At 39.5% G+C, this 26,916-nt stretch overlaps 2 protein-coding genes across 3 annotated transcripts in view; one reads left to right on the top strand and one right to left on the bottom strand.

Moving 5' to 3' along the window:
- The window catches only part of LOC311075333 (uncharacterized protein), a 467,028-nt gene that overhangs the window by 67,708 nt on the left and 372,404 nt on the right, over nucleotides 1-26,916 (bottom strand). The window lies entirely within an intron of this gene.
- On the top strand, nucleotides 16,165-25,097 carry LOC311075372 (uncharacterized protein). Of its 2 annotated transcripts, XM_084102722.1 has the most exons (5): nucleotides 16,165-16,347; nucleotides 17,290-17,366; nucleotides 17,752-17,852; nucleotides 19,869-22,528; nucleotides 22,981-25,097. In XM_084102722.1, the coding sequence occupies exons 2-5, from the start codon at nucleotides 17,338-17,340 to the stop codon at nucleotides 24,550-24,552; spliced, it is 4,362 nt and encodes a 1,453-aa protein (XP_083958848.1). In that variant the 5' UTR covers nucleotides 16,165-16,347; nucleotides 17,290-17,337; the 3' UTR covers nucleotides 24,553-25,097. The 2 variants fall into 2 exon arrangements, with proteins under 2 accessions (XP_083958848.1, XP_083958847.1); XM_084102721.1 differs by lacking the exon at nucleotides 16,165-16,347 and having other exon boundaries at nucleotides 17,198-17,366.

Below are 26,916 nucleotides of genomic sequence, written 5' to 3'. Positions count from 1 at the left end.
TCGTCGGGAGTTGGTCACGACGGATGCTTCCCTCACAGGATGGGGGGCAACGTGGAATCGGAAGGGTATTTGCGGGCGCTGGACATCGATCCAGGCCACAGAACATATCAACCTACTGGAACTAAGGGCAGTGTTCTTGGCTCTACAGTACTTCATGCCGGTTCTGGCAGGCCGCCATGTTTTCGTTCGGTCCGACAATACCTCAACAGTGTTCCATCTGAACCACCAGGGCGGCACGAGATCCCGCAGGTCTCTACGGCTGACTCACGAGATCCTGACATGGTGTCAGCCACGACTCGCTTCACTGAGGGCAGCTCATATTCCAGGAGCGTGCAACCAGACAGCGGATGCTCTTTCCAGGGATCAAGTACATCCAGGGGAATGGAGGCTTCATCCAGATGTAGTGCAGGAGATCTGGCTACGATTTGGAAGAGCAGAGGTGGATCTTTTTGCTTCAGAGATGACCACCCACTGCCGATTATGGTTCGCAAGGACAGAAGTGTCCAGCCCCCTGGGCCAGGATGCGTTGTCTCACGAATGGCCAAACTGCCTACTATATGCGTTTCCACCTATCCCTCTGTTATGGGAGACGTTGCACAGGATCTCCCTGTGCAAGCACAGAGTGTTACTTGTGGCACCACGGTGGCCAGCCAGACCATGGTTTCCTTTGTTGCTGAGACTTATGACAGGGAATCCATGGAAACTTCCACCCGGGAAGGACCTCCTCTCCCAGCTGGAGGCCAGTGTCTGGCACCCGGACCCGGCTCGTCTGCAGCTTTGGGTCTGGCCATTGGGCTAAATCCTTCCCTGGAGCATTGTGACCCTGCTGTTATTCACACCATCTCTAATGCTAGGGCTTCTTCCACACAACAGATTTATGCTTCCCGTTGGAAGCTTTTTTCTGCATGGTGTGAGGAACAGGGGCTCGATCCCGCAACATGTGACATTCCGAGTATCTTAAGCTTTCTTCAACGTTTACTGGAGGAAGGAAAAGCAGCTTCCACGTTGAAAGTGTACGTAGCTGCGATTTCTGCATATCATGTTCCAGTTGGTGGCTCTTCTCTCGGCTCTCACAGTCTTGTCTGCAGTTTTCTGAAGGGCGCGCGCCGTCTGAACCCTGCTCGGAATCCTCATTTTCCTGTGTGGGATTTGTCACTCGTGCTTGCATTTCTGTGCTCACCCCAGTTTGAGCCCTTGCAAAGCGTTGACATTAAATGGTTGTCCTTGAAGACTTCTTTTTTGTTAGCTATTGCTACTGCGAAACGAGTCAGTGAGTTGCACGCGCTATCTGTTAGCGAACTGTGCTTGCGCTGGTTACCGGATGACTCAGGGGTGGTTCTACGACCCAATCCTTCTTTTCTTCCGAAGGTCCTTCTTCCTCAGTTCATAAATCAGCACATTGAACTGGCCTCTTTTCAGACTTCTTTAGGGTCTGATTCAAGTGCCCAACTTTTGTGTCCTGTTCGTGCCTTGAAGTGTTATGTGAACTCTACTGTTCAATTTAGACAGTCAGACCAGTTATTTGTCTGCTATGGTGGTGTGAAGAAAGGTGCTCCAGTGTCGAAGCAGAGGTTGTCGAACTGGATAGTAGAGACCATTACGCTGGCTTACAAGGCAGCAGGGAGACCACTGCCCTGGGGACTAACTTGCCATTCCACTAGGGCCATTTCATCTTCATGGGCTGTTTTTAGAGGAGTTTCCCTGGTGGATATCTGCACTGCTGCTACCTGGGCTTCTCCATGCACGTTTGCCCGGTTTTATAAGGTCAACGTTGCTGCTCCTCATGCCGTTAGTTCTGCGGTTCTTCTGGAGCAGCCTTAATTTCACCAGGTGGGTAGCATTCCTCATGACTATGTTGGTATGTGTCATCCATAGTGTTTACACTGCCTCTGGCGGTCAGTAAGAATTAAACAGAACACTAGTTACGCATGTAACTGTGGTTCTGTGAATTCTGGATGACCGCCAGAGTTCTCAGTCACTCGGAATGCACGAGAAAGGCGTACCAAGGTAGAGTGCTGAGCTACTGTAGCCTATAAACCTCCAGGGCTCAGTATACGTCACGCCACGTGACTTTGTTGGTATATTCTCTCGACCTATCTAGCTGCCGCTGCGATAATCCATAGTGTTTACACTGCCTCTGGCGGTCATCCAGAATTCACAGAACCACAGTTACATGCGTAACTAGCGTTTTGGTTCCTTGCCACTGTTGCCTTGGCTTTTGGCTTGCTTAGTTGGGGACATTTAATATTCAACGATATTATTGATCTGCCTAATTAGGGTGGACAATGATGCAATTTTCTTCTAGAAACAAACTTTGTTGTATTATTTTCATTTTATCAATGTGAAGCTGCTTTGATACAATCTGTATTGTAAAAAGCACTATATAAATAAAGGTGACTTGACTTGACTATCCTTTTTAACCCGCTTAGAAAAGCGCCACGTTTTATTTTGTGTCACCATACCTGGTCGTATAACTACTCGTGTAACTGTTTTTAAATAGGGAAAACGTTGATGTGTTTGGTCACTTCTAAATTCATTGCTGTCAGATACCTTTGAATATACTGGGGTAAGCTAAGTGCTTTCAAAGTGTCACCGCGCGCTATTGCGATTAAGTGCACGCACTGAGATGAGAGAGGTATGTATCAACTCGTCTTAGATAAGGGAATAACATAGTTTAATATGAAAAAACGGTAGAGTATCCCTTTAACTAAAACATTCCAGCCTGGTCTCATTGTTAATACATAGTATTAATACGTAATTTTCAAAGATAGAAAACGTACGTTTTGTACGTTTGGATAGATGCTGAAACGTATGATATGGACGTATCTGCAACAATTAAACGTAACATTATTACGTTTTTACAGCTACAAAACGTTAAATATTTACGAATCTTTCATATCATTAAGATATCTGTATAATTTACCTTTTACCGTTTTAAAGGTAAATGGAAGATCCCTTAACCCTACTCCCAACCTAAACATAACGTTACCCATTTTATACTGAATATAAAAAGGATAAAACATACAGAGTGTAGGGAAATGGCAATTTTATTAACAATATAGCATTAAAAGATTTTTTTAGCAGCTAATCCTACTCCTACCCCTAAACCTACCCCTAACAATTTCTTAAAACTACATAGGCTACAATTATGAAGAAAAACAACATACGTGCAGTGTTTGGAATAACGCCGTTTAAAAGAACGGCGTTAGGTAACGACGTTATTTTTTCAGTAACGGGGTAATCTAACTAATTACTTTTCCCGTCGTTACAACGCCGTTACCATTACTGGACATTAAATGCGGTGCGTTACTATGCATTGATTGAATAAACTGTGTAATCCGAACGCACCCCTGGCTTGCACAGCGAGTGAGGAGGTGGGTTAATAACGAGGTAAGCGATTATGATTGGCTAAGGCAGGGTCATGTGTTTCATGCTAGCCAATCAGAGCCAGTGTTTTTACACACGCCAGCACACGCGCCACACACACACACACCAGCTAAACAGAGATTCGATGAAGCAGCAGAGATGGCGAGTCAGTAGCAGTCTATGGTCAGGAGCAATCCGATGAAAAGTTGGCATTTTCAAGGTGAAGATATAAGCACTACTTCAAATTCATTGAGGTCAAAGGCTAGAACTAGGAGTGGAACGGTACATGTATTCGTATTGAACCGAAAGAGAGAGAGAGACTCGCGGGCGCGATTGAAAAGTTGCAAAGTGTACATTTGTGTGTGTGCGTGTGTGTGTGTGTGTGTGTGTGTGTGTGTGTGTGTGTGAGAGAGAGAGAGAGAGAGAGAGAGAGAGAGAGAGAGAGAGAGAGAGAGAGAGAGGTGCGATCGAAAAGGCGCAAATTGTTTACATTTGTGTGCGTGCGTGTGTGTATATATTAATCTTATATAATGTGCACAGTCAGTGCACTACAAATAAACTGGTTCAATGCCTTTACTTTATTAATAAAACTTTTAAATAAAAAGTTGAGAGAGGTTGATTTAATTTGCAGAGTTAAATGCACTTTATATGGTGTAACTTTACTTTTCTTACAAAGAATGCTTGAAGTGCAGGATAAACCTCTTGCTGTCTGTCGACGTGCAATAAATATCTAAAGTTAAACACCTGTCTGTTCTACTCATTTCAACTGACTTGTGAAAACTGCTTAAAAAATCCAAATTCTTTGACATATAGCAACTTTTTTTTTTTTTTTACAGTAACGCAAATAGTTACTTTCCCTGGTAACGAGTTACTTTTATTATAGAGTAATTCAGTTACTAACTCAGTTACTTTTTGGAACAAGTAGTGAGTAACTATAACTAATTACTTTTTTAAAGTAACGTTCCCAACACTGCATACGTGTAATCACAATAATTTATTTATTGCGAAAATGTCAAAACCGGTACCAAAAGTCGTTCACATGACGATGTGTTGCAGTCACAGTCCTCTCTTTCAGTATATAATAGTTTTGAATGAGGTACAGAGCAGAATTTAAGTTATTAATCCATGAAAATGTTAATCCGGCTTCGCTCTGTGTGAAGGCGCGCGCGCGCTTCTCCATTTCAAATGTTGTTTACCGACTGAAATACGGCATGTCGCAATCTGTGACGAACATAGACGAACAAGGCGAGAGCCAATGAGCGTTTGATATCACTGCCGTAAAACATGTCGTAACGCTTCTTGAGGGCGCAATTTTTGAATTTGAATTCATCACGAGCGCGGGATTTGACAGTTACGGAGTGTGCTGCTGTGATAGCCTGTGAAATGGAGATGAAGATCACTCACTGGATAAAGGGCTGAATTTGGATCTCTTTCTTGCAAACGTATGGATTCTAAAGATTTGGATTAACGTTATATAAAGTATAATAAAATTGATGTCTTTTGTGAATTTATGTTGGGTTTTGGTGTATTATTGTTCTATTGGAGAAAACAGATTTTGTGTCTCACTGTAAATAAACTAAATATTAAAATGGTTAAACGATTAAATAAGGTATTTTTAAGGTTTTAAAGTGTATTCTTGTTTAACTGCATGTAGGCTAATCCTCCGAAACGAGTTTGCAGCAGAAGGCACGAACAGAGCGAAATGTTATTAGTCTATTTCTTGAGTAAACTGCATAAATGCGACTGAAAACGTAATTGATAAGACATTTGAATGCAATAGAGTCAAAACATTAATGCCACGATTTTAATAGGCATAAATAAGAATATGTACAGTTGTTCATACGTAAATAATGAACGTTTTTGTGCTGTTAATATGTAAACATTTTACGTTTAGTGCTGTAAATACGTCAGTATTATACGTTTCTGTGTGTATAAAACGTAAGTAAAACGTAAGTAAATGAACGTATAGTAGAATTACACTTTACGTAAAAATACACACGTATTCTCATAAGATCACGTTGCACATTCTCAGTAAGTAAAGTGAAACTGTAACGTTACTGTAACAGGAAGCATTTTTATTTCCATGGAATTACTGGGATCTTACCCTATAATCTGTAATAGCTACAGTTACGTAGCTATTACAGATTATAGGGTAAGATCCCAGTAATTCCATGGAAATAAAAAGGCTTCCTTTTACAGTACAGTTTCACTTTACTTACTGAGTAAATTGTCATGTTTTCCTTGGTAATGTTGCAGGACATACGAGGTAAAAAATTGTGACTATATGGAAAAGGGAATGATCAGGTTATATGGTACAATTCCGGTAATACCATGGAAATAAACAAGGCTTCATTTTACAGTACAGTTGCACTTTACTGAGTAAATTGTAAAAACATCTGCAAGAACATACCCAGTATTTAAGATGTGCCATGACATTAGGGAAAACTGTTCCTGCGGGGTAGTTACCAGGTAAGTGTAAGGTAAATTATTTGATAAACTCTCTATAAATGGGTGTAGCAATGAACAACAACTATGTAAGACAAGGTAATTTATTGGAAACTACCGTCTTAATTTCAAGATAGTAATAAATAAACATGGACTGTTACCAACATAACCCTAGGATAACTACAAACCTAACTTGAATTGATGGGTAATACTGGAGGTGTTTCTAAAAATTGGCTGCCTACATTCTGAGGAAGTACACAATTAAATCTGAGTTATTACCAACCTAAACAGGTAACAAGTACACAGTACTTTGAGTTGATATTTAACAGTGGTGTTTTTTTTCTGGTAGTTTCTCTGTAATTGCATACTGATCACCTTAAGTAATTACACACTAAAATACTATAATTTACCATATGCTTACCAGGTAAATACTTAGTAATTAGTTTGTAGTTTCTCTGCATTTACATACTTGTTACCTGTGGTAATTACCAATAACCAACTATAACTTACCATATATTTACCAGGTAAATACCTAGTAATTAGGGGACTGTAAAAGGAAGGGTTACCACACTAGCCTACTTTGTTTTTACTGTGGCCATAAAAACACTATATGACTGTTTCTTTTTTATCTAAATCTTTGTTACAGTGACAACATGAGAAATGTATCTCTTTGAAGCGTGACATTACATCAATCTGTCTGTCTTCATTCTCCATTCTTCTACATCCGTGTCACGGTTGCACAGATATGTTTGCAGTTTGCTTTGTAAAAGTCCAACAACAACAATCCGTTCCAACTTATTTCCACTGAAAAAATTAACAATGAGTACAACTGAAACTATTCCTTTGGCTTGAGGGCAGTTTACATTATCAGCATATTCTCACGCAAACTTTTGTGGAGATGTTTGTAGTGTGAGTCAGGGAAGGACTGACAATCAGGCTGTCCCTTACGAAAAAGAAGTTTATTCAAGTGTACTATTAGTATACTTCTTTTAAACTAAAAATAAGAAAGTATACTTTCAGTCTACTTTTTATGTACTTCTCAGAAATATACTTCAAATTGCACTTAAGTATACTTGACTTATACCGACAGAAAAGTCTAATGGCCTATACTTGTTGATCGAGATATACTTAAAAGTATAATTATGTATTTAAGTATTCTTGGCTTGTATTTTTGTTTACTATTTTGATTGAGTAGCTTATTAAATATTTTTTAAAACATAATAATATACACTGTCTTATAAACTAACATGTTCATGTTTATATAGTAACAAGCTTTTGGGTGGAATAGCTTATAGAGTAAATAAAATAAGCATGGAACTGAACCTGATCTTGTACACAGCGATAATAATAATGAGTTTATTTAAGTGTTCTATTAGCAAACTTCTTTTAGACTAAAAATAAGAAAGCATACTTTCCGTCTACATTTTATAATTGTGCACTTAAAGTTTACTACTGTTACACTTATAGTACACTTAAACATATATTTTATATAATAAAAGTGGGGCGATTTATTCCCAAGTGGTATTAAAATAGTACACTTGCAAGTTTACTACTAGTACATTGACATTTGTATACTTACTGCATAATGTATACTTAAAAATATACTTGAACATTACTTAAGTATACTTCATAAAATTAACTTGAAGTATAATTCTTTTTCGTAAGGGGATGTATAAAGATGTAGGGGTATAACTTCTCAACATAGTGATAATGTGCCAATGCAACAGCTGGGGAAAGCCTAGAAAACACAATCAGTGTTTCAGTGCTGTCTATCGTGTCAAAGCCTTGAAATTTGCAATAATATTTATTTCAGTCGGTATAGATCTTATTCACAGCAGCGCCATCTTTGATTTTTAACAGGAATGAAAGCGAGAATGTGAGGGACAGACATTCATCTCTTCAGTGGGTTGCACTATTATTTAAAGAACACCTATTATGCCAAATTCACTTTTACATGGTGTTTGAACATACATGTGTGTTGGCAGTGTGACGACCACCCTATAATGTTAAAAACCAACCAAGTGCTTTTTTAAAAATCCCCATAAATCATAAGCAGTGTCATAGAACAACCCTTCGCAGATTCGGGGCAAATTGACGTCACATTATCAATAAAATTATTTAACTTAATTGCTAAGACACACTTCCTGAAAACTTTAACATATTTCTTAAAGCTATAGCTTTCCTGTAGCTCAAACAGTAGCGGGTTGGTGCTTGCAATGCTAAGGTCATGGGTTTGATTCCCAGGGAAAGCAAGAACTGATAAGAATGTAAATGTGTATCTTGAAATGCAATGTAAGTTGCTTTGGATAAAAGCATCCGCCAAATGCATAAATGTAAATAACTCAGGTGTGGATCAAACAACCGTACTGAGACCCTGCTGAAGAGGTGCTCTCGGTCCGGTTCCAAATTATTTCTGGCACGGTTTGTTGGTGAATTTCTGTCCAATGAATAGATGACCTTAGCACACGTGTGGTTTTGTTTACACATTTTGGTTCACTTGCAAAAAGGGCAGTGTGAAAACGAACTGAAAAAAAAAAAAAAAAAAAAAAACCTTGTATTTGGTCCCGGACCAAAGCAAATCAACTAGCGGACTTTTCTGGTGTGAATACACCCTAACATTCCCATTAAGAGGCAATATTTTGACCTCTTAAATTGATTTCCAGGGGCATTTTTTCTAACCATGTTAAAGGGTTAGTTCACCCAAAAAGTAATTACTCACCCTCATGTTGTTCCAACCCCGTAAGACTTTCATTCATCTTCGGAAAACAAATTAAAGCTACACTGTGTAATTTTTTTAGTCGATTCTTAGCAAAAAACACTTAGATCTTTCAAAAATATATGTGCTCATTAATGTATATTTACTTCTTTCAAGTAATAAAGTATTCTCGTAAGTTTATAATCTGCCATTGAAAGTGCATACGGGTGAGGGGTTTGAATGCCGGTCGCCATGTTGCCCCTCCATCTTGAAACTACATTAGCCAAAGAGGGACATACCTGTAAATTCAAGCTTCGCCTTTCGCGCTTTACACTCAGTGACAGAGACGAATGCGAGGGGGAGATTACTCGCGACTGCCGGCAGATTTGAAAGATTGCTGATGGAGGATCACGCCTATTTACGAGGACATGTAGCAGAGTCGCCAAGGAAGCGAAAGAGAGAATTAAAACATCAACGCGACAGGCAAATCAGCAAGACCAAAGTCAATACTGGAGTAACTTTTCCCAGATGGAAAGAACTCATGAGGAGCAAAGATTTTAAAACGGACGCCGAAGTTGCCTGCTTTCTTCTCGACAGGTTATTCAGCCTATTTGTGTAAATTCGAAGTTTTATAGTCGCTTGTCTAACCATAGTATGGTTGTGCATAACTTCTAGTATAACTTGCGTTACTTTTCCTCACGTCAATGGTGAAAAGGTATTGTTTACCTTGTAACATAAATCTGTGCTGCGAAGGATCACAGGTGATGTATAGTTTTAAAGGTGCAATTGGACGAAGTCAAACTGGAAGCCATGTTAATCTTGGAATAATACGGCCACCATAGGGGTTAAAACGCCCTCGAAATTGAAAGGAACAGAAACTAATATTCACTAGGTAGTCATATACAATTTCACCGCTAGATGGGGGAAAATATCACACAGTGTAGCTTTAAGATATTTTTGATTAAATCTGAGAGCTGTCTCACTTCTTCATAGGCTTCTATGGGATCAAAACTTGCCAGCCCAGAACAAAAAAACCCCAAATATAACGACTTTATTCAACTGTTCATTTTCTTAGAATCTTAGCAATCTTAGACAGGAATTGGATTGTACTCACTGCTCAAATACTGCCACCTACTGTACAAGCGATACACTGTCTGTTTACAAGCAGAGGAAGATGCGCGCTGTACATAAAGCGGTATTTGTAAATATGTCCGCAGATTTAGACGTAGATGAAGACTTGAATTTCTATATATTTTACATATAGCGCACGTCTTCCTCTGAGGAGGAGTGAGCAGCTAATAACAAGAAGTAGAAGAAGGACGTCATCTTCTCAGTTCATCTTCTGAACTCACGTCAGAGGCCCACACTGAAGAAAATGAACAGTTGAACAGTCGTTATTTTTGTTTTGTTTTTACACACAAAAAGTATTCTCGATAAACTTATGGTTGAGCCACTGTAGTCACTTGGACTATTTTAAACATTGTCTTTACTAACTTTTGGCCCGGCAAGTTTTGATTTAGATTTATCTAAATTTAGATTTATTTTTTGGTCTCAGATTTAATTAAAAATATCTTAATTTGTGTTCCGAAGATGAACGAAAGTCTTACGGGGTTGGAACAACATGAGGGTGAGTAATTACTGACAGAATACTCTGGGTTCGGGCCCAATATCCGAGCTCGGAGCCCTCTCCCCGGAGAGCATGCCAAATATGCATACCATTTATTCTTTCTAACTTATTTGTAAGTGTGAAATCGTGAAAGGGACTTGGTGGTGGAAAAATAACAATAATAAAATATTTTAAAATCTTTTGCGTTCACCGAGAAACTTTGGGTTCCCTCGCAAAACTTTTATGTTCCCCTTTGCAAAGATATTTGCTTTCCCTCGCAAAACCTGTTGTGAGCTCGGACAGACACTTCCCATTTAATGTCCCATTTGCAGTGTTTCAGAACTCCATACATTATCAATGGAGTGGTTCATAGTGTTTGAACTCGGGCTCAAATATAAAGAAATGCGGTCAGTGAGAACTGTATGAGTTCAGTAAAGTTGGTAATATATTCACAGATTCAAACTTTCCGGATCAATATATTTGTGAGCTAAATGTTGTAAAAACACAAATGACACCTATTTACAATCATAGTAACGTAGACATTTGAGCTACAACCCAATTTTCCTCAAAACAAGCTTTATAACATAAATGGATTTATAAGAAAGCGGCTGAGAGACAAGTCAGAATAAGGGACCGTCTGCAAAGTGCAATACCCAAATCCCTTTTGCACATTTTATATTTTGAAATAATGCTTTCTCAGCTTCTTGAGGACCTGTGTCACGTTTTGGCGATGTTCAGCCAGGTTCATGTTGCCCTGGAATACACAGGGTGAATTGGACAGGCCATACCAACGCATTCTCATCCTAGGGCGTCATATACTGACGCTTTTGACATTTCGTCTACATCCAACGCACATGGCACCCTTTAACGTCAATATGAAACGCACAGAGCTTTGTTCGGTTATGGGTAGGTTTAGGTCTGGGGTAGGGTTAGGGTTAGACTGCTAGGAGGCGCCTTCTGGCCCATATCTATCTGCGTGTCATATTGATGCTAAAGGGTGCCATGTGCGTTGGATGTAGATGAAATGTCAAAAGCGTCAGAATATGACGCTTTGGGATGAGATCGGGCTGGCCATACGACATTACCTGATATTCGTAGTGGCCAAATGGATTGATAAAAGTGCCGTTTTCCATTCATCACCTTCACATATTTGAATGAGGATATACAGGTGCTCCAGAGGTCCAGCTTGGGTAAGATACAAGCCTCACGTAGCTGTTCTAATGCAGCAGGGACCAGAGCAAGGGGAGGGATAGCTGTACCTTACTGTCTGAGCATTGAGGGTACGGTAGTCAATACACAACCGCAAGCCTCCGTCCTTCTTGGCCACGAAGAAAAAGCTAGAAGAGGCAGGGGATGTAGATGGTCAAAAAAATTGCTGTTGTTGCCTCTTGGGTGTACTCCTCCATGGCCTTCTGGTCTGGGATGGACATCACTTAAACCCTACCCTTCGATTGAGCGGCCCCAGGTCGATGACACAGTCCTATGGCTGATGAGTTGGTAATTGGGTAGCCAACCGCTTACTGAAGACATCCTGGAATGCCTGGTACTCTGGAGGAATCTCGATCTTGCTCTCGATCTCAGGACTTTCGATGGAAGTGGAGTTCAGGTGCGGCGAGCAGGAGGTTTTACATTCATAGAAGCAGGACTCACTCCACTGCAGTATTTCTCCAGAGTTCCAGTTGATATTGGGATCTTGTTGTTACATCCATGGGCATCCCAGGATGAGGTCAGCGGTGGATCCTTCCAGCACCATGAACAAAATCTGTTCCTCATGCAAGCAGCTGATGCGGAGCATCGTGGTGGGGGAGAAGCGACGGATGCGACCGCGGCCCAGTGACTTGCCAAGGGTGGTGTGTATCGCTAGAGAAGCATTTCCTCTGGAGGTTGAGTTTTTGGAGAAGTTGGTGGGAGATGAAGTTCCCTGCAGACCCAGAATCAATAAGAGCTTGTGCAGAAACAGTTAGTTTAGGGTTTAGAATTTGGACAGGAGGAGCGATCTTAGACATAAATTGGATTGTACTCACTGCTGGGCGTGGTGGTTGGATGGGACAGTTGGTGATGATGTGGCCTTCTACATGTGATTTAGTGTAACGGTCACCAGCTGGAGTGCCCTTGAGAACCACCAGAGGGCACTCCACACCAGACTATCTTGTTCACTCACAGACTACATCTCCCATCATTCTCTGCCTGGACTCATCAGCACTCATTATCACATTCACCTGTAACTCATTATCTTGTTTAGTTCATCCCATATAGCCTGGTTCAAGTTTTGTATGTTGTTGCACTGCACTTCTGAGAGTTTTCCTGGGTTTCTTGTCTCTTGTTTTTTTGGATTTCTTGCCTGTCCTGTGGATTACTCTTGTGCCTCTGACCCCTGCCTGTTTTGTTTTGTTTGTTTGTTGATTTGTTTGGACTGTCTTCCTGTGCTTGACCCTCTGCTTGTTGGATTACGATTCTGGATAACCCCTTTAATAAAAGCTGCATTTGGATCCTCTACCCTTGTGTCTCAGAGTGGTTCGTAACAGAAAACTTCGCCACACATAGATCCAGCAGCGATGCCAACAGATACAGCAGTACAAATCCTGTGTCTCCGTCAGGGGAATCGGCCGATTGAGAGGTATGTCGAAGAGTTCATTGAACTGGCACATCTCACCTCAATGAACACAGAATGCCTTAAGATCTTTTTTCGGGGAGGGCTATCTGAACCGCTCAGTTCATTCATGCCCTTGCATGATCCTCACGGGACTTTAGAGCACTATATTGATCTGGCCCTTTTGTTGAGCGGCTCATCGTTTACTGTGGGCGGGGTAGAGGAGGAGCTCTGTGAACCCACAGTATCACCTCAGCCTGAGCTTCTCCACGTCAGCCCTGCCGAGCCTGAGCTTCTCCACGTCAGCCCTGCCGAGCCTGAGCTTCTCCACGGCAGTCCTGCCAAACCAGACTTTCACGTCAGTCCTGCAAAGCCAGAACTTCACGTCAGTCCTGCTGAGCCTGAGCTTCTCCACTTCATCCCTGCCGAGCCTGAGCTTCTCCATGTCAGCCCTGCTGAGCCTGAGCTTCTCCATGTCAGTCCCGCCGAGCCAGAGCTTCTCCACGTCAGTCCTGCCGAGCCTGAGCTTCTCCACGTCAGTCCTGCCGAGCCTGAGCTTCTCCACGTCAGCCCTGCCGAACCTGAGCTTCTCCACGTCAGTCCTGCCGAGCCAGAGCTTCACGTCAGTCCTGCCAAGCCAGAGCTTCACGTCAGTCCTGCTGTTCCTGAGCTGGTGTCTGTGTCTGTTCCTGAGCAGGTGTCTGTGTCTGTTCCTGAGCCGGTGTCTGTGTCTGTGTCTGTGTCTGTTCCTGAGCAGGTGTCTGTTCCTGAGCAGGTGTCTGTTCCTGAGCAGGTGTCTGTTCCTGAGCAGGTGTCTGTGTCTGTTCCTGAGCCGGTGTCTGTGTCTGTGTCTGTGTCTGTTCCTGAGCCGGTGTCTGTGTCGGTTTCTGAGCTGGTGTCTGTTCCTGAGCTGGTGTCTGTTCCTGTTCCTGAACCGGTGTCTCTTCCTGTGCCATGGCCGCCTGCAGGGTCGTCTCCGCCCTGGCCGCCTGAAGGGTCGTCTCCTTCTTGGACGCCTGAATGGTCGTCTCCGCCCTGGCCGCCTGAAGGGTCGTCTCCTCCCTGGCCTCCTGAAGGTTCGTCTTCTCCCTGGCCGCCTGAAGGGTCATCTCCTCCCTGGCCACCTGAAGGTTCGTCTCCTCCCTGGCCTTCTGAGGGTTCGTCTCCTCCCTGGTCTCCTGAAGGGTCGTCTCCTCCCTGGCCGCCTGAAGGGTCGTCTCCTCCCTGGCCGTCGTCTCCTCCCTGGCCGCCTGCACAGCCTGCTCCGCCCTGGTCGCCTGCACAGCCTGCTCCGTCCTGGTCGCCTGCACTGCCTGCTCCGCCCTGGTTGCCTGCTCCTCCCTGGTCGCCTGCTCAGCCTGCTCAGCCTGCTCCTATCCTGATAACTATCTTGTTCAATCACAGACTACATCTCCCATCATTCTCTGCCTGGACTCATCAGCACTCATTATCACATTCACCTGTAACTCATTATCTTGTTTAGTTCATCCCACATAGCCTGGTTCATCACTCACTGCGAAGTTTTGTATGTTGTTGCACTGCACTTCTGAGCGTTTTCCTGGTTTTTTGGATTTCTTGCCTGTCCCGTGGATTACTCTTGTGCCTCTGACCCCTGCCTGTTTTTTTTTGTTTGTTGATTTGTTTGGACTGTCTTCCTGTGCTTGACCCTCTGCTTGTTGGATTACGATTCTGGATAACCCCTTTACAGTTTTTTTCAATCGCTAACAAGCGCTTAACCATACTTCAGATACTTTTTCTAAACTCTTAACACAGACTCAAACCTACAAAACACAATTGGCCAAATGGATAATTTTCTTCTCAAAAAAGCATTTTGTTAAATATATAATAACTCTTCATTTCAAAATAGAACACATGTTTATCTGCACACACTAACTTTACCAAAACACTGGAAATCTGACTCAAAATGAAATTATTCTGTCAAAGAATAACACTTGTTTTCACTTCACAAGGTCCATGCAGTCAATCAAAGTACACCAGGTTTAAAAAAACTGGCTATTGTTGACATTACAAAAACTGCATAGACTTTTATGTTTCAGTTTTACAGGTATTTGCATGCAAAACATGCAATCCACCGTTTTTACACAAAATTTCTTGGTTGGGAACTGTATGTCCACATGTACAGTACTGTTCACATTCAAAAGCATTCCAGTAAAAAGCAAATCAGTTTTTTTTGTTTCAGTTTCAGGGACTAAAAAAAGCACAAAATTACTGTATCTAATCTCTGCGATCTTCAGGGTTAGGCCACATGTTTTCATCAAGATCACATCTGATATCATCCAAGGCAATGCACCTGGGATAAAACTGCTTGGTATGTCGGATCCACCTTTGGAGCCAGCATCCATGGCTTCAAGGAGGGACATCTGGTCATGTGGCTGATGGTCATAAACCTTCCACCTCCACATTTCATTTCGTCCAGGTTGACGCCTTTTGGCCAGATTGAATCCTGCCTCATCTATGTATATGAATTCATGAGGGGCATGGTTGGCCTCCAATTCCATAACTCTCAAAACAAAGTTTATGTAAATCATTTCATTACTGTATACTATACTGTACTGTAACCTATTACTGTGTATGTTACCAACTTGCAAAGTGCAAAGCTTATAGAACTGGACATTGAATTGAATATACAGTACACTATACCTGGACATATTGTCGTTGTAGCTCCTTGACTCTCTCACTGATATATTGTTTTTGAACTGATATCATTGCAGAAGCAGAGGTTTTTATACTGTATCTAAGGTTTGGAATATTGTTTTTGCTATTGTGGGATGTTGTGTGTTAACATTTGTAAATACTACAAAAACAATCCATAATTTTGTTGGGAGGTATAGCTTGTCTGTTAAGAAAATGTAAGCATTATGGAAATTTATTCACTGACTGCATATTGTGTGAAAACGACAAGAAATGTGTGAATGGTATGGCCACAAAAGACAGATGCTGTGCTAATTGTGTTTAGAGTTTTGAAAATGTGACAACTGGTTGGACAAACACTTGTACCTCGTGTCTTAAAAACATGTGATTTTTTTGCTTTAAATAAACTGCATCTGCTAAATTAACTAATGTAAAATAGTGATTACTGTGAATTCTGTATATTTGTTTGTACAGTTAGATACTATTGAAAATATAGCAGTGATACTATAAAAGCAACAAATGGCCAGAACATTGTTATTCATTTTTAATATTTTGACTGTTTGTTTGTTTTTCTTTGAATTTTCAATAAAACACCCACCGACTCCGTAAGCCGACCCTGTCCTCCTCTACCCTGGTAATCCAGAGTTCTCACGAGAGCACAAGTTGAATTTGCTCAGCGAGTTACTCTGGCATTGAGTAATGATGCTCATTAACTATGCCCTTGTATCCGAGCTGCACCAATCACATCGGGTTATCTGATATAGGCGGGCCAGAGGCGAGCTAAACAGAAGACAACAGCGCTGTGATGTCGAAGTCATTAGTAAACATTGCAAGATGGCTATGGATGAACAACAGACACAGACACCAGCTCAGGAACAGCAGGACTGATGTGAACGGCTTTAGTTTTTTTTTTTTTTTAGCTCTTTAGGCTTTAGATTTCCAGCTAGTCCTCTTCCTTCCCTACATCTTGAACTCTGTTACATCATCCAACAGGTGAAAAACATGATATTCATTTCTAAACTCTGCTTTACTACAAATGCTGTTCATTCTCTGACATTTTTGGGCCTTGTATTTTTTGTTTCATGTTTACTGTACACGTGTTTATGAAGAATATTACAGAGAGAGTATTAAATGCTTTCACTTGTGTTTCCCTTATATCAATGCATTTATTTAACCAGTACTTTGTTTTTGGTTAGTTTTTCATGTATAAATGTGTTCATTTAACTGTGAAATGCAGCAACCCTGTTGGAATCAATATTGCAGTTTTTTATTTAATCAATATTTAAATTTTTACTATCATGAAAGCGTGATCAATTCATGAAATCGTGCACAGCTTTAGCGCACACATAGTATTGAACACACATTCCCATTTGTTTAAGTATCTCATCATAGAGATTGTAGTGTGTTATTTTTGACCTTTATTTACCAAATATTCTTTATTAATATTGAGTTGTGTTTTATATACGTTTATATCCATATTTTTTTTGTTTGTTTGTTTGTTTTTTTCAATTAACAGTTAACATTTGTTTTATTCTTGCTCTTAGACACTGTTTATTCGCACATACAATCCATTTTCTCAGATCATTACTCATGCATTGTCATTGTATTTATGTGGATTCATGTTTAATTTGTCAATGTACCTCTGTTTCTTCTCCGTTATTCTGGACTTCCTCGTATTTTGGCACGAATTTGCCACCTCGTAAAATTCGCCAAAGAATTGCCGTGAGATCGGGTTGCATATTTCAAAGGCGCCACTGAAAAATGAGTTCACTGAATGAATGTGCTTCATAAAAATCACAGTTTGCACTGCTTGTATCAGTCCTTAAGTGGAAACGCAAATGATGACTTTCTCTCATCTTAAGTTAACAGTTTGTTTAGGTCTTCTTCAGTAGACATTGTGTCTTTTGTGGAAAAATAATTTAATTTGGATTTTAGCCTATTTAGCAACATTGCTGTGTAACCCAGACTCCTGTGGAACCAGTCATGACAGATACTGAACTGTCTTCGAAAGGGTAAGACAAGACTTATAATATTTGTAGGCTAAATTGAGTCTTTGATTGTTTTGTTTAGGCAATTTGATGATTAGAGAAACCATTAAATTGTGCCTTATGTAAATATATTTTAAATGCACCTTTTGTTTAAAAATAAATAAAAAAATAGACTGAATTCGGGCTGATTTCCTACTTGGAAAAGTTTAATAACTACAATACAAACGTTTAATAAAATTTAGGAATTTTAAGGCTTTTTTTTTTTCATAGACTCGCCAGATGGCGCTAAAGCTCATACTAAGAACCAACTTCCGAATTGATAGCTATGAATACTAGCTTTAAAAAATATCTGTCAAACCTCTATCAGTAATCTCACTGGTTGATTTGTTCTTTACTGTGTTTTGTCTAGCATGGATCCAGTGGGAGTGAATTCAATAGAGACTGCAGCTCTAGGGAGACCCTTCCAGCTGGGGATGCTGTATGACTGCAGGAGAGATGCTCTCGTACCAGGTGATCAACAACTGTTCACCAGAGTCTGTGAAGCCTTCAATAAATGATTAGAGTAAAATAACTTATCTGTTATTTATCAGGTTGTGGTAAAGAACTTACAATATTAAATGTACTAAATCATTTAGCAATATCAATGTAATAAAGCCCTAATTTAAAGGGTTAGTTCACCCAAAAATGAAAATTATTAATGTCATTAATGACTCACCCTCATGTCACTCCAAACCCGTAAGACCTGCGTTTCTCTTCTGAAGACATCTTAAGATATTTTAGATTTATTCCGAGAGCTTTCTGTCCCTCCATTGTAAGTCAATGGACGTGTCACTGTTCACGTCCATAAAGGTAATAAAGACATCATCAAAGTAGTCCATGTGACATCAGTGGGTTATTTAGAATGTTTTGAAGCATCGAAAATACATTTTGGTCCAAAATGAACAAAAACTACGACTTTATTCAACATTGTATTCTCTTCCGGTCTGTTTTCCATCCGCGTTCACGAGTCCACATTGACGCTGCTGACGTAAGACGCTGCTGACGTGTTATCTGGTGCGGTACCAGGGTACAAGGGTTATAAGGGTACATGATTTTTTTTTAAATAATGAAGTGCACAGATAAATCATTTATAATAAACACTACAATATTACATATAAAAAGAAGATTTGTCAAATTTGATTTCATGCCGACTTTAAGATGTCTTCAGAAGAGAAACGGAGGTCTTGCAGGTTTGGAGTGACATGAGGGTGAGTCATTAATGACATAATTTTCATTTTTGGGTGAACTAACCCTTTAAAAGCTTTCGCTGCATTTATTCACATCTTACGGCCTTTAAGTGCCCATAGCAAATATATTACTATTTTAACAGACTTGTTGTGTGATATATCAAGATTTTATTATTAGTTGTATTGTGTATTTTTCAATATTTCTTATTATATTAATCATTTATTTTATTAATTTACTCTGTTTTTTTTTATATATATATAGTTTAATTTGATTCTCATCCTTCCTTCAGGACGTTATGATCTGAAACTTATTTTATTTTTATTTTTTTAAAAATTGAGTGTTCCTCGTAGTGGTCCAAGACCTTAGGACTTTTGTGGCACTTGAAACACAAATACAAAAAAAAAAAAAAACTCGAAGAGTTTATGTGGTTGTAGTAATAATAATAAAAAACTAATCCTTCCCTCGTGGTCAATTTGACCTCCTTGGAAATAAATGGAATGCAAGGAATGCCTCAGTATACATAGAAAAACCTAAAAATACTCAAAATTCAAGTTTTATAATGTGTACATTTGTATCTGAATGCATACTGAACTGAACTGACTTTAGAACCAGCCAGCGGAACAGCTCATTTGCTGTATATGTATATTTGCTCATTTGGTTTAGATCTATAACGCCATCTAGTGGCAAGAGTCATGAAATGTCATGTTATATTATTTTTTTTCCACAAGAGGTCGGCAGAGACACCCAATGTGAGACATTTTGAGCTAAATAAACAGGGTTATGCATGAAATGTTGAGTTATTTTAGATTATATTTAGTTAAGAATGTGCTTAAATTCTATTTATTATTTATTGATAAAATCTAGTAATTTAAATGTAAATAAAACAAAAAATCTCCCAAAAAAAAAATCATTAAGAATATTATCAAAATGAAATGAAATAAGCTTTCTGCACAAAAAAAAAAAAAGGTCTAATTTTAGGTCTTCGGGTCATTTTGACCTGCGAGGGAAGGATTTGTTACAGAACACAATGGTTTTGGTAGCTCTGTATCATGATGGTTGGCATTATTAATGTGATTGTCAGCCAGTGTTTATATTTAGATATTCACCTGCTCAGAGTCATTTATATAAATACAGTTAATATAAAGTTAAATGTAAGAGAAACACAAAAATAATGTGGTGTTCTACTGGAAGTAAGCAAATGTAAGCAATGGAAGTTGCGTTTTGCAAAAGAGCTGATTAAAATACTGTTTAATGAATGAAGTATTTAGACATAAAAACTTATTTTTTTCTCCATTACAGGAATCAGACTTTGGAGTAAAGAGCAGCTGAAGGAGAACATAAGCGAGAAACCCCAAATCAATACAGTTTTCACAGTCACCGCTTCAGACTCGATTGAGGAAAAATCTAGATTGCTGAATATTGATGGTAGTCTGAAACTGAGTCTTTTAGGAGGACTCATCGGTGTAACTGGAGCTGCTAATTATCTCAAGGACACAAAGAAATCATTCAATCAACAGAGACTGACATTACATTATCATTCCACCAGTAAGTTTGAAGAACTGATCATGAACCACTTTGCTGGAGACATGGCTCACTATGACGATGACGTTGCCACACATGTAGTGACCGCAGTGCTGTACGGAGCAGATGCCTGCTTTGTTTTTGATAGAGAAGTTTCATCTGATGAAGACAAGAGAGTGATAGACGTAGATGTAAAAGCTGTCTTTGGGAAGCTAAAAGGCATTTCAGCTGGTGCAAACATTAATCTGAATGACAATCTGAAGACTTCTGCACAAAAATTCAGTTGTACATTTTATGGCGACTTCCAGCTATCATGTAACCCGACCACTTTTGAAGATGCTATGAAGGTTTTTGAAGATCTTCCGAAACTGCTGGGAGAAAACAAAGAGCTTGCGGTTCCTTTGAGAGTTTGGCTTTATCCTTTGGACAAACTTTTCTCAAGAGTTGTAAAGTTTCAACATGAAATCAGCACAGGTTTAAGCTCAGACGTTGAATCTGTAATTGAGAGTTTGAGTACGACTGAGATGAAATGCAGTGATCTTCTGACAGACACGCCAGCTTCAACATTTACTGCATTTCATGACAAAATCAATGACATGAAGGAAAACTGCTACCAGTGCAGATTGAGTCTCATGAAGACACTCGGCTCTCTCTTACCAAAGATCCGTGGAAAATTCATAGAGGACACAGCATTGATCGATCTTCTACGAGATCATCAGGAATCTCCATTTGAAAGAAGCGCTCTTGAACAATGGCTGAAAGAGAAAGAGGAAGAATCTGACATTATTAAAGCATTGCTCACACAACTGAATGACTCAGGAGCAATGGTAGAAAACAACCTCAATAAAAATTTAATGAATCTGGAAGTTAAGCATTTGGTCAGCTACACTTTCACATCATTGAGCTGGACAGATGTTCTGCTTTCTAAACAAAAGACCTTCCTGAGTTCATCAACGAAAGGAAAAAATGAGGAGAAAAGCTCTGAATCTGAACACAAGACTTGGCTCACGCCTGACATCCAAAAGACTATGAGGAACAACCTGAGGGTATTTAAAATCTTGATTGATTTAAAAGATTGTACTTCAGCCAAATTCATTGTTACATCAAAAGAAATGGAAAATAATCCAGGTTCCTGCATTCTTCTGTATGAAAATGAATCTAATGAAGCCGTTTGCTTCACTTCTCCATCAAAACCAGACTGTCCGATCATTGAAGATGTCAGATGTGGACAAGTGGTCCTGAAAGTGTCTCCACCGGGTCCTGCTACAGAGGAACTCAAATTACTGTACAAAACGAAGGAAGAGAAAGACTGGAGATCTCAAACTGTGTCAAAGATCCAGAATACAGTTACTCTGACTGATCTCAGACCAGATACTGAGTACAATATTAAATGTGCAGCGGTGGGAAAACTTGACTACACAGTAGAGAGTGATGTGACGCGTCTCACAGTCATAAACCAGGATCTCATCAAGGCCAAAGAGTCTGCTATCCAAAATCTCCGTTGGACTGAAGACAAGTGCAGTTTACTTTTGGAAAACATCATGGAAACAACATTAAGTGCACTTCATAAGAAAATACAAGATATGCTGCAAAACTGCCAAATGTACAGACAAGATTTCAGTGACCGAATTAAATCTGTGATCCAGTCAGGTGAAGCTTGTGAAAATGAGCCTTGTGCTCTGATGGATCTTCTTCAAGCTCATGATGAGTCTCCATTCAGTGAAAAGAGTCTGAAAGAGTGGATCACAGTGAAAGAAAAAGAATTGAACACCGTCAATGAGTTTCTTCGACAGTTAATGGACTTTGGAGCCGAAGTGAACACAAGCTTGGACTCGTATTTGTCTGATATTCAGGTGGAGAATGTGTTTTGTTACACTTTCAGTTCTCTTGAGCAGCCAGATGAGTTGCTTAATGATCAAGAAAATTACATGAATCCTCAAATGATGAGAAATCCACAGAAGAAACCTGATGTGGCGTCTCAATCATGGCTCACTGGAAGCATCAGGGAGAAAATGAGAGAACATTTGAACATATTTAAAGAGCTGATGACGTCATATAGTAGTCAAAGCAGTAAATTTATGGTTTCCATAAAATACCATGAAAATAATCCAGGTTCCTGCATTCTTCTGTATGAAAATGGATCTAATGAAGCTGTTTGCTTCACTCCTCCATCAAAACCAGACTGTCCGATCATTGAAGATGTCAGATGTAGTCAAGTGGTCCTAAAAGTGTCTCCACCGGGTCCTGATACAGAGGAGCTCAAATTACTGTACAAAATGAAGGAAGAGAAAAACTGGAGATCTCAAACTGTGTCAAAGAACCAGAATACAGTTACTCTGACTGATCTCAGACCAGATACTGAGTACAATATTAAATGTGCAGCGGTGGGAAAACTCAACTACACCGCTGAATCTGAAGTCACAAAAGTTATCGCAAAGGTATGATGAACATTCATGAAATATGAGCAATAGAATTTGTTTTTACATCATTAAACTGTTATTCTAATCTTGAGGTGTTTTCACATATTTTGTATCCTCCAACACAATCACTGTTCTGATGTTCACATGAAAAGCATTGCTGATAGAATCTCATTAAAGGGCAATTTTAGGTCGCTACTGTAGAGAACCAGGTAAACTAGCCTCACAGAAGACTGGATGTGGGATGCAAATGAACTAACAAATTATGTAAATTCTAATCTGCCATTTAGCATAGGGGAAATGACAAATAATATATGTATAATGCTTACCTTTTCTTGGTTGAGTTAGTGTGAAAGGGCCTTTATTATATCAGGGATGTTTTATAATATGATGATGATTTCAAAATATGACAATGTAGAACATTTATGCATGACCATCTTTATTGTTATTGTGTTTTTATGTTTTACATACAGAACAAAAATGATCTCATCAAGAAAAGCATCTCTATTGAAGACAAAAACCCTGCTCGATATCGTCTGCAAAAAAAGACAGACAATATGGATGAATCTGAACTATATAGAAAAATGACCTTCGGAGAGAGAGACTTAAAGAAACCCCATAAAACCATTCTGATGGTGGGAGAAACAGGAACAGGAAAAACAACCCTGGTCAATGCGATGATCAACTACATGTTGGGTGTGAAGAGAGAAGACGAGGTTTGGTTTGAGATCACAGATGATCAGAGTGACCGAACATCAGCTCACAGTCAGACCTCCAGCATCACTGTTTATGGGTTTTATCTACAAGAGAGTAAAACTGATCTAACTATCATCGACACACCAGGATATGGAGACACTCGAGGAGTTGATCTTGATAAACAGATCGCTGAGAGTTTGTTCAGATTAAGTAAATCTGCAGAAGGAATCCATGAAATTGATGAAGTGTGTCTGGTGATTATGGCAGCACAGAATCGACTCTCTGGCAGACAGATGTACATATTTGATGCTGTTCAGTCTTTATTTGGGAGAGATATTGCTGAAAACATTGTCTTGCTCTTCACACACTCAGATGGAGCTCGACCTAAAAATGCTCTGACGGCTGTTAAAGAGGCTGAAGTCAAGTGTGCAGTGAATGACAAGAATCAGCCAGTGTTTTTCCTGTTTAATAACTGTCAGTCAGACGCTGCTGATGAAGAAGATGATGAAGATGAGAAGGATCATGAACGGAGGCTGGATCAATCACGGGATCTCAGTTTTAGAGGAATGGAAGGATTGTTCAAGTTTCTCGACACAATACAAACAAGATCCCTGAAGATGACTCAAGATGTGTTGCAGAATCGGAAACAGCTTGAGGCAAATATCTCTAATCTACAGTCACGTGTTCAACTGAAAGAAATAAAGCAAAATGAGCTGCAACAAACTCAAGAAGCTCTGGAGAAGAACAAGAAAGATGTAGAAGAAAATAATGACTTTGAGTATGAAGTTGAAGTGCCCTATAAAGAGAAGGTTGATACTGATCCCTCTAAAGCCAGCATGGCGGTGTGCTGCAGCGTCTGTGAGGAGAACTGCCATTATCCAGGATGCTGGTGGGTAAGTGGCCTCTCGTGGTGCCTCGTAATGAAAGATGAACATTGTACAGTGTGCACTAATAAATGCCACTACACTGAACATGTCAAAGGAGCAAAAATGTATGTAACAAAGACAAAGAAAGAGAAGAGGACATATGAAGATTTAAAGAAGAAATATGATGACAAAATCGGTGATGGTGTGTCTCTGGTCCAGAAGCTGGAAAAAGAACTGCAAGAATTAGAGAAAGAGAGAATAAATCTGGCAAATGAAGCTTTTCACTGTGTGGAAACTCTGGAGAAGATCGCACTCAAAACTGTTTCTCTGTTCATACTTCAGCACATTGATTTTCTGATTGAGAAACTGAAGGAAATAAATGAACCTGCAAAAGCTGAAAAACTGGAAGACATCAAGAAGAAAGCAGGAGAAGAAAACAAGAAGCTCCAGGATATATTACAAATAATGCCTCATCTCAAATGATGCTGACACTGAAAATCTGAAAATAGGATCCTGAAAATGTTTCTGCTTCGTTCAAAAGCAGTCCTTCATGTGATTTTAATCTATATTATCATTGATCGTAATTGCAATGTTTTATGAATCTAAAGTTTTTCTATCATCGCACTTGCCTGCATTTTTTCATTTGTAAGTGGATTTGAATAAACTGCATCTGCAAAATTAACTAATGTAAAATAGTGATTACTGTTAATTCTGTTTATTTGTTTGTACAGTAAGATATTGAAATATAGCAGTGATACTGTAAAAGCAACAAATAGCCAGAACATTGTTATTTATCATAAAATGATGTGCATGTAATAATCATTGTCACTAAGAGGCTGTTAGAGCTGTCATCTAGAGTCCATATGAGAAACTGTTGAATATCATCCAACAGGTGAATAACATGATATACAGTGGTGGTCAGAATTAATGGCACCCCTGGTAAATATGATCAAAAATGGCTGTAAAAAATAAATCTGCATTGTTTATCCTTTCGATCTTTCACATTATAAAATAAATGCTTTTCTCCCAAACACGCTGGCCATAATTATTGGCACCCTGTTATTAAATACTTTTTGCAACCTCCTTTTGCCAAGATAACAGATCTGAGTTTTCTTCTATAATGCCTGATGAGTTTGGAGAATGACATGACAATCTGGGGCTCAGGTCAGGAAGCAGACAGACTGGCTTAACCAACTGTCTGCTAGCGGCCTCGCGTCACCAAGGTCAGATAAATCCCATCACATAGAGCCTCTTTCACCTAGCTATCATCATATAGAGACTGTGTCTGTTCCCCGAACTTGGAAATCCAAAAAACGTTTAAACCCTTCTAAGGTTAAAAATGTAATTGATGTTTAACAAATAAAAAACAGCTATAATACAGATGAGCAAATGCTAAAGCTTGGGTTGCAGAATATTCGATCGCTTACTCCAAAAGCACTCATTGTTAATGATATGATTTCAAATAATAACCTAGATGTGCTGTGTTTGACAGAAACCTGGCTAAAACCAAACGATTACATTACTTTAAATGAGTCCACCCCGCAAGATTACTGTTATAAACATGAACCTTGTCTGAAAGGCAAAGGGGGAGGAGTTGCTGTAATTTATAGTAATACTTTCAAAACCACTAAGAAATCAAGTTTTGAATATAATTTTTTTGAAGCATTGGTGCTTAATGTCAAAATATATAGTGTAAACGATAAATCACGTTTGAGATTTATGCTGGCTGCTGTATACAGGCCACCAGGGCACCATACAGACTTTATCAAAGAATTTGCTGACTTTCTATCAGAATTAATATTGACTGCAGATAAAGTACTAATTGTTGGTGATTTTAATATACACATCGATAATGAAAAAGATGCATTGGGATTGGCATTTAAAGACATTGTAAACTCAATTGGAGTTAGACAACACGTGTCAGGACCTACTCATCGTCATAATCATACTCTAGATCTAATATTATCACACGGAATAGATGTTGATGCCGTTGAAATTCTGCAGCAGAGCGATGACATCTCAGATCATTAACTAGTCTCGTGTAAATTACATTTAGCAAAGGCTGCAAAGCCGACTCCGTGTTTCAAATATGTTAGACCTATTACTTCTGCCACTAAAGATTGCTTTATTAATAATCTTCCTGATCAGTTTCATCATCTCAGCATCCCGGATAGCTTAGAAGAACTAGATATTGCAACAGAAACGTTTAACTCTCTCTTTTCCAGCACTTTAGACACAGTTGCTCCGTTGCGCTAAAAAACGGTTAAAGAAAATAGTCCAACGACGTGGTACAACGAGCACACTCGGGCCTTTAAGAGAGTAGCCAGAAAAATGGAGCGCAACTGGAAGAAAACTAAATTAGAGGTATTTCGGATTTCATGGAAGGAGAGCTCGATTACTTACAGAGAGGCTTTAAAAGCTGCTAGGAAGATTTTTGTCCAATAATTAGAATCTCTGTTTTTTCAGAATTAAGTAGTAGGAAATTACGAGTCATCCAATTTTTTATATCAGCTATGCATTCCGTTAATTTTGTGAATTGGTAAGTTTCGTTAGGTTTTGAAGAGATATAGAGCTGAGTATCGTCGGCATTACAGTGAAAGCTAATGCCATGCTTCCTAATGATATCTCCTAAGGGTAGCATGTACAGAGTGAACAGCAGCGGTCCTAGTACTGAGCCTTGTGGTACGCCATACTGAACTTGTGATCGATGAGACATCTCTTCATTTACTGCTACAAACTGATAACGGTCAGATAAGTATGATTTAAACCATGCTAGTGCAATTCCACTAATGCCAACATAATGTTCGAGTCTATTTAAAAGAACGTTGTGGTCAATGGTGTCAAATG

Source organism: Abramis brama (assembly GCF_963993115.1).
Source record: "Abramis brama genome assembly, chromosome: 24".
Taxonomy (NCBI): domain Eukaryota; kingdom Metazoa; phylum Chordata; class Actinopteri; order Cypriniformes; family Leuciscidae; genus Abramis; species Abramis brama.
The sequence above is the reverse complement of the archived record's forward strand: the minus strand, read 5'-3'. Positions and strand labels throughout refer to the sequence as shown.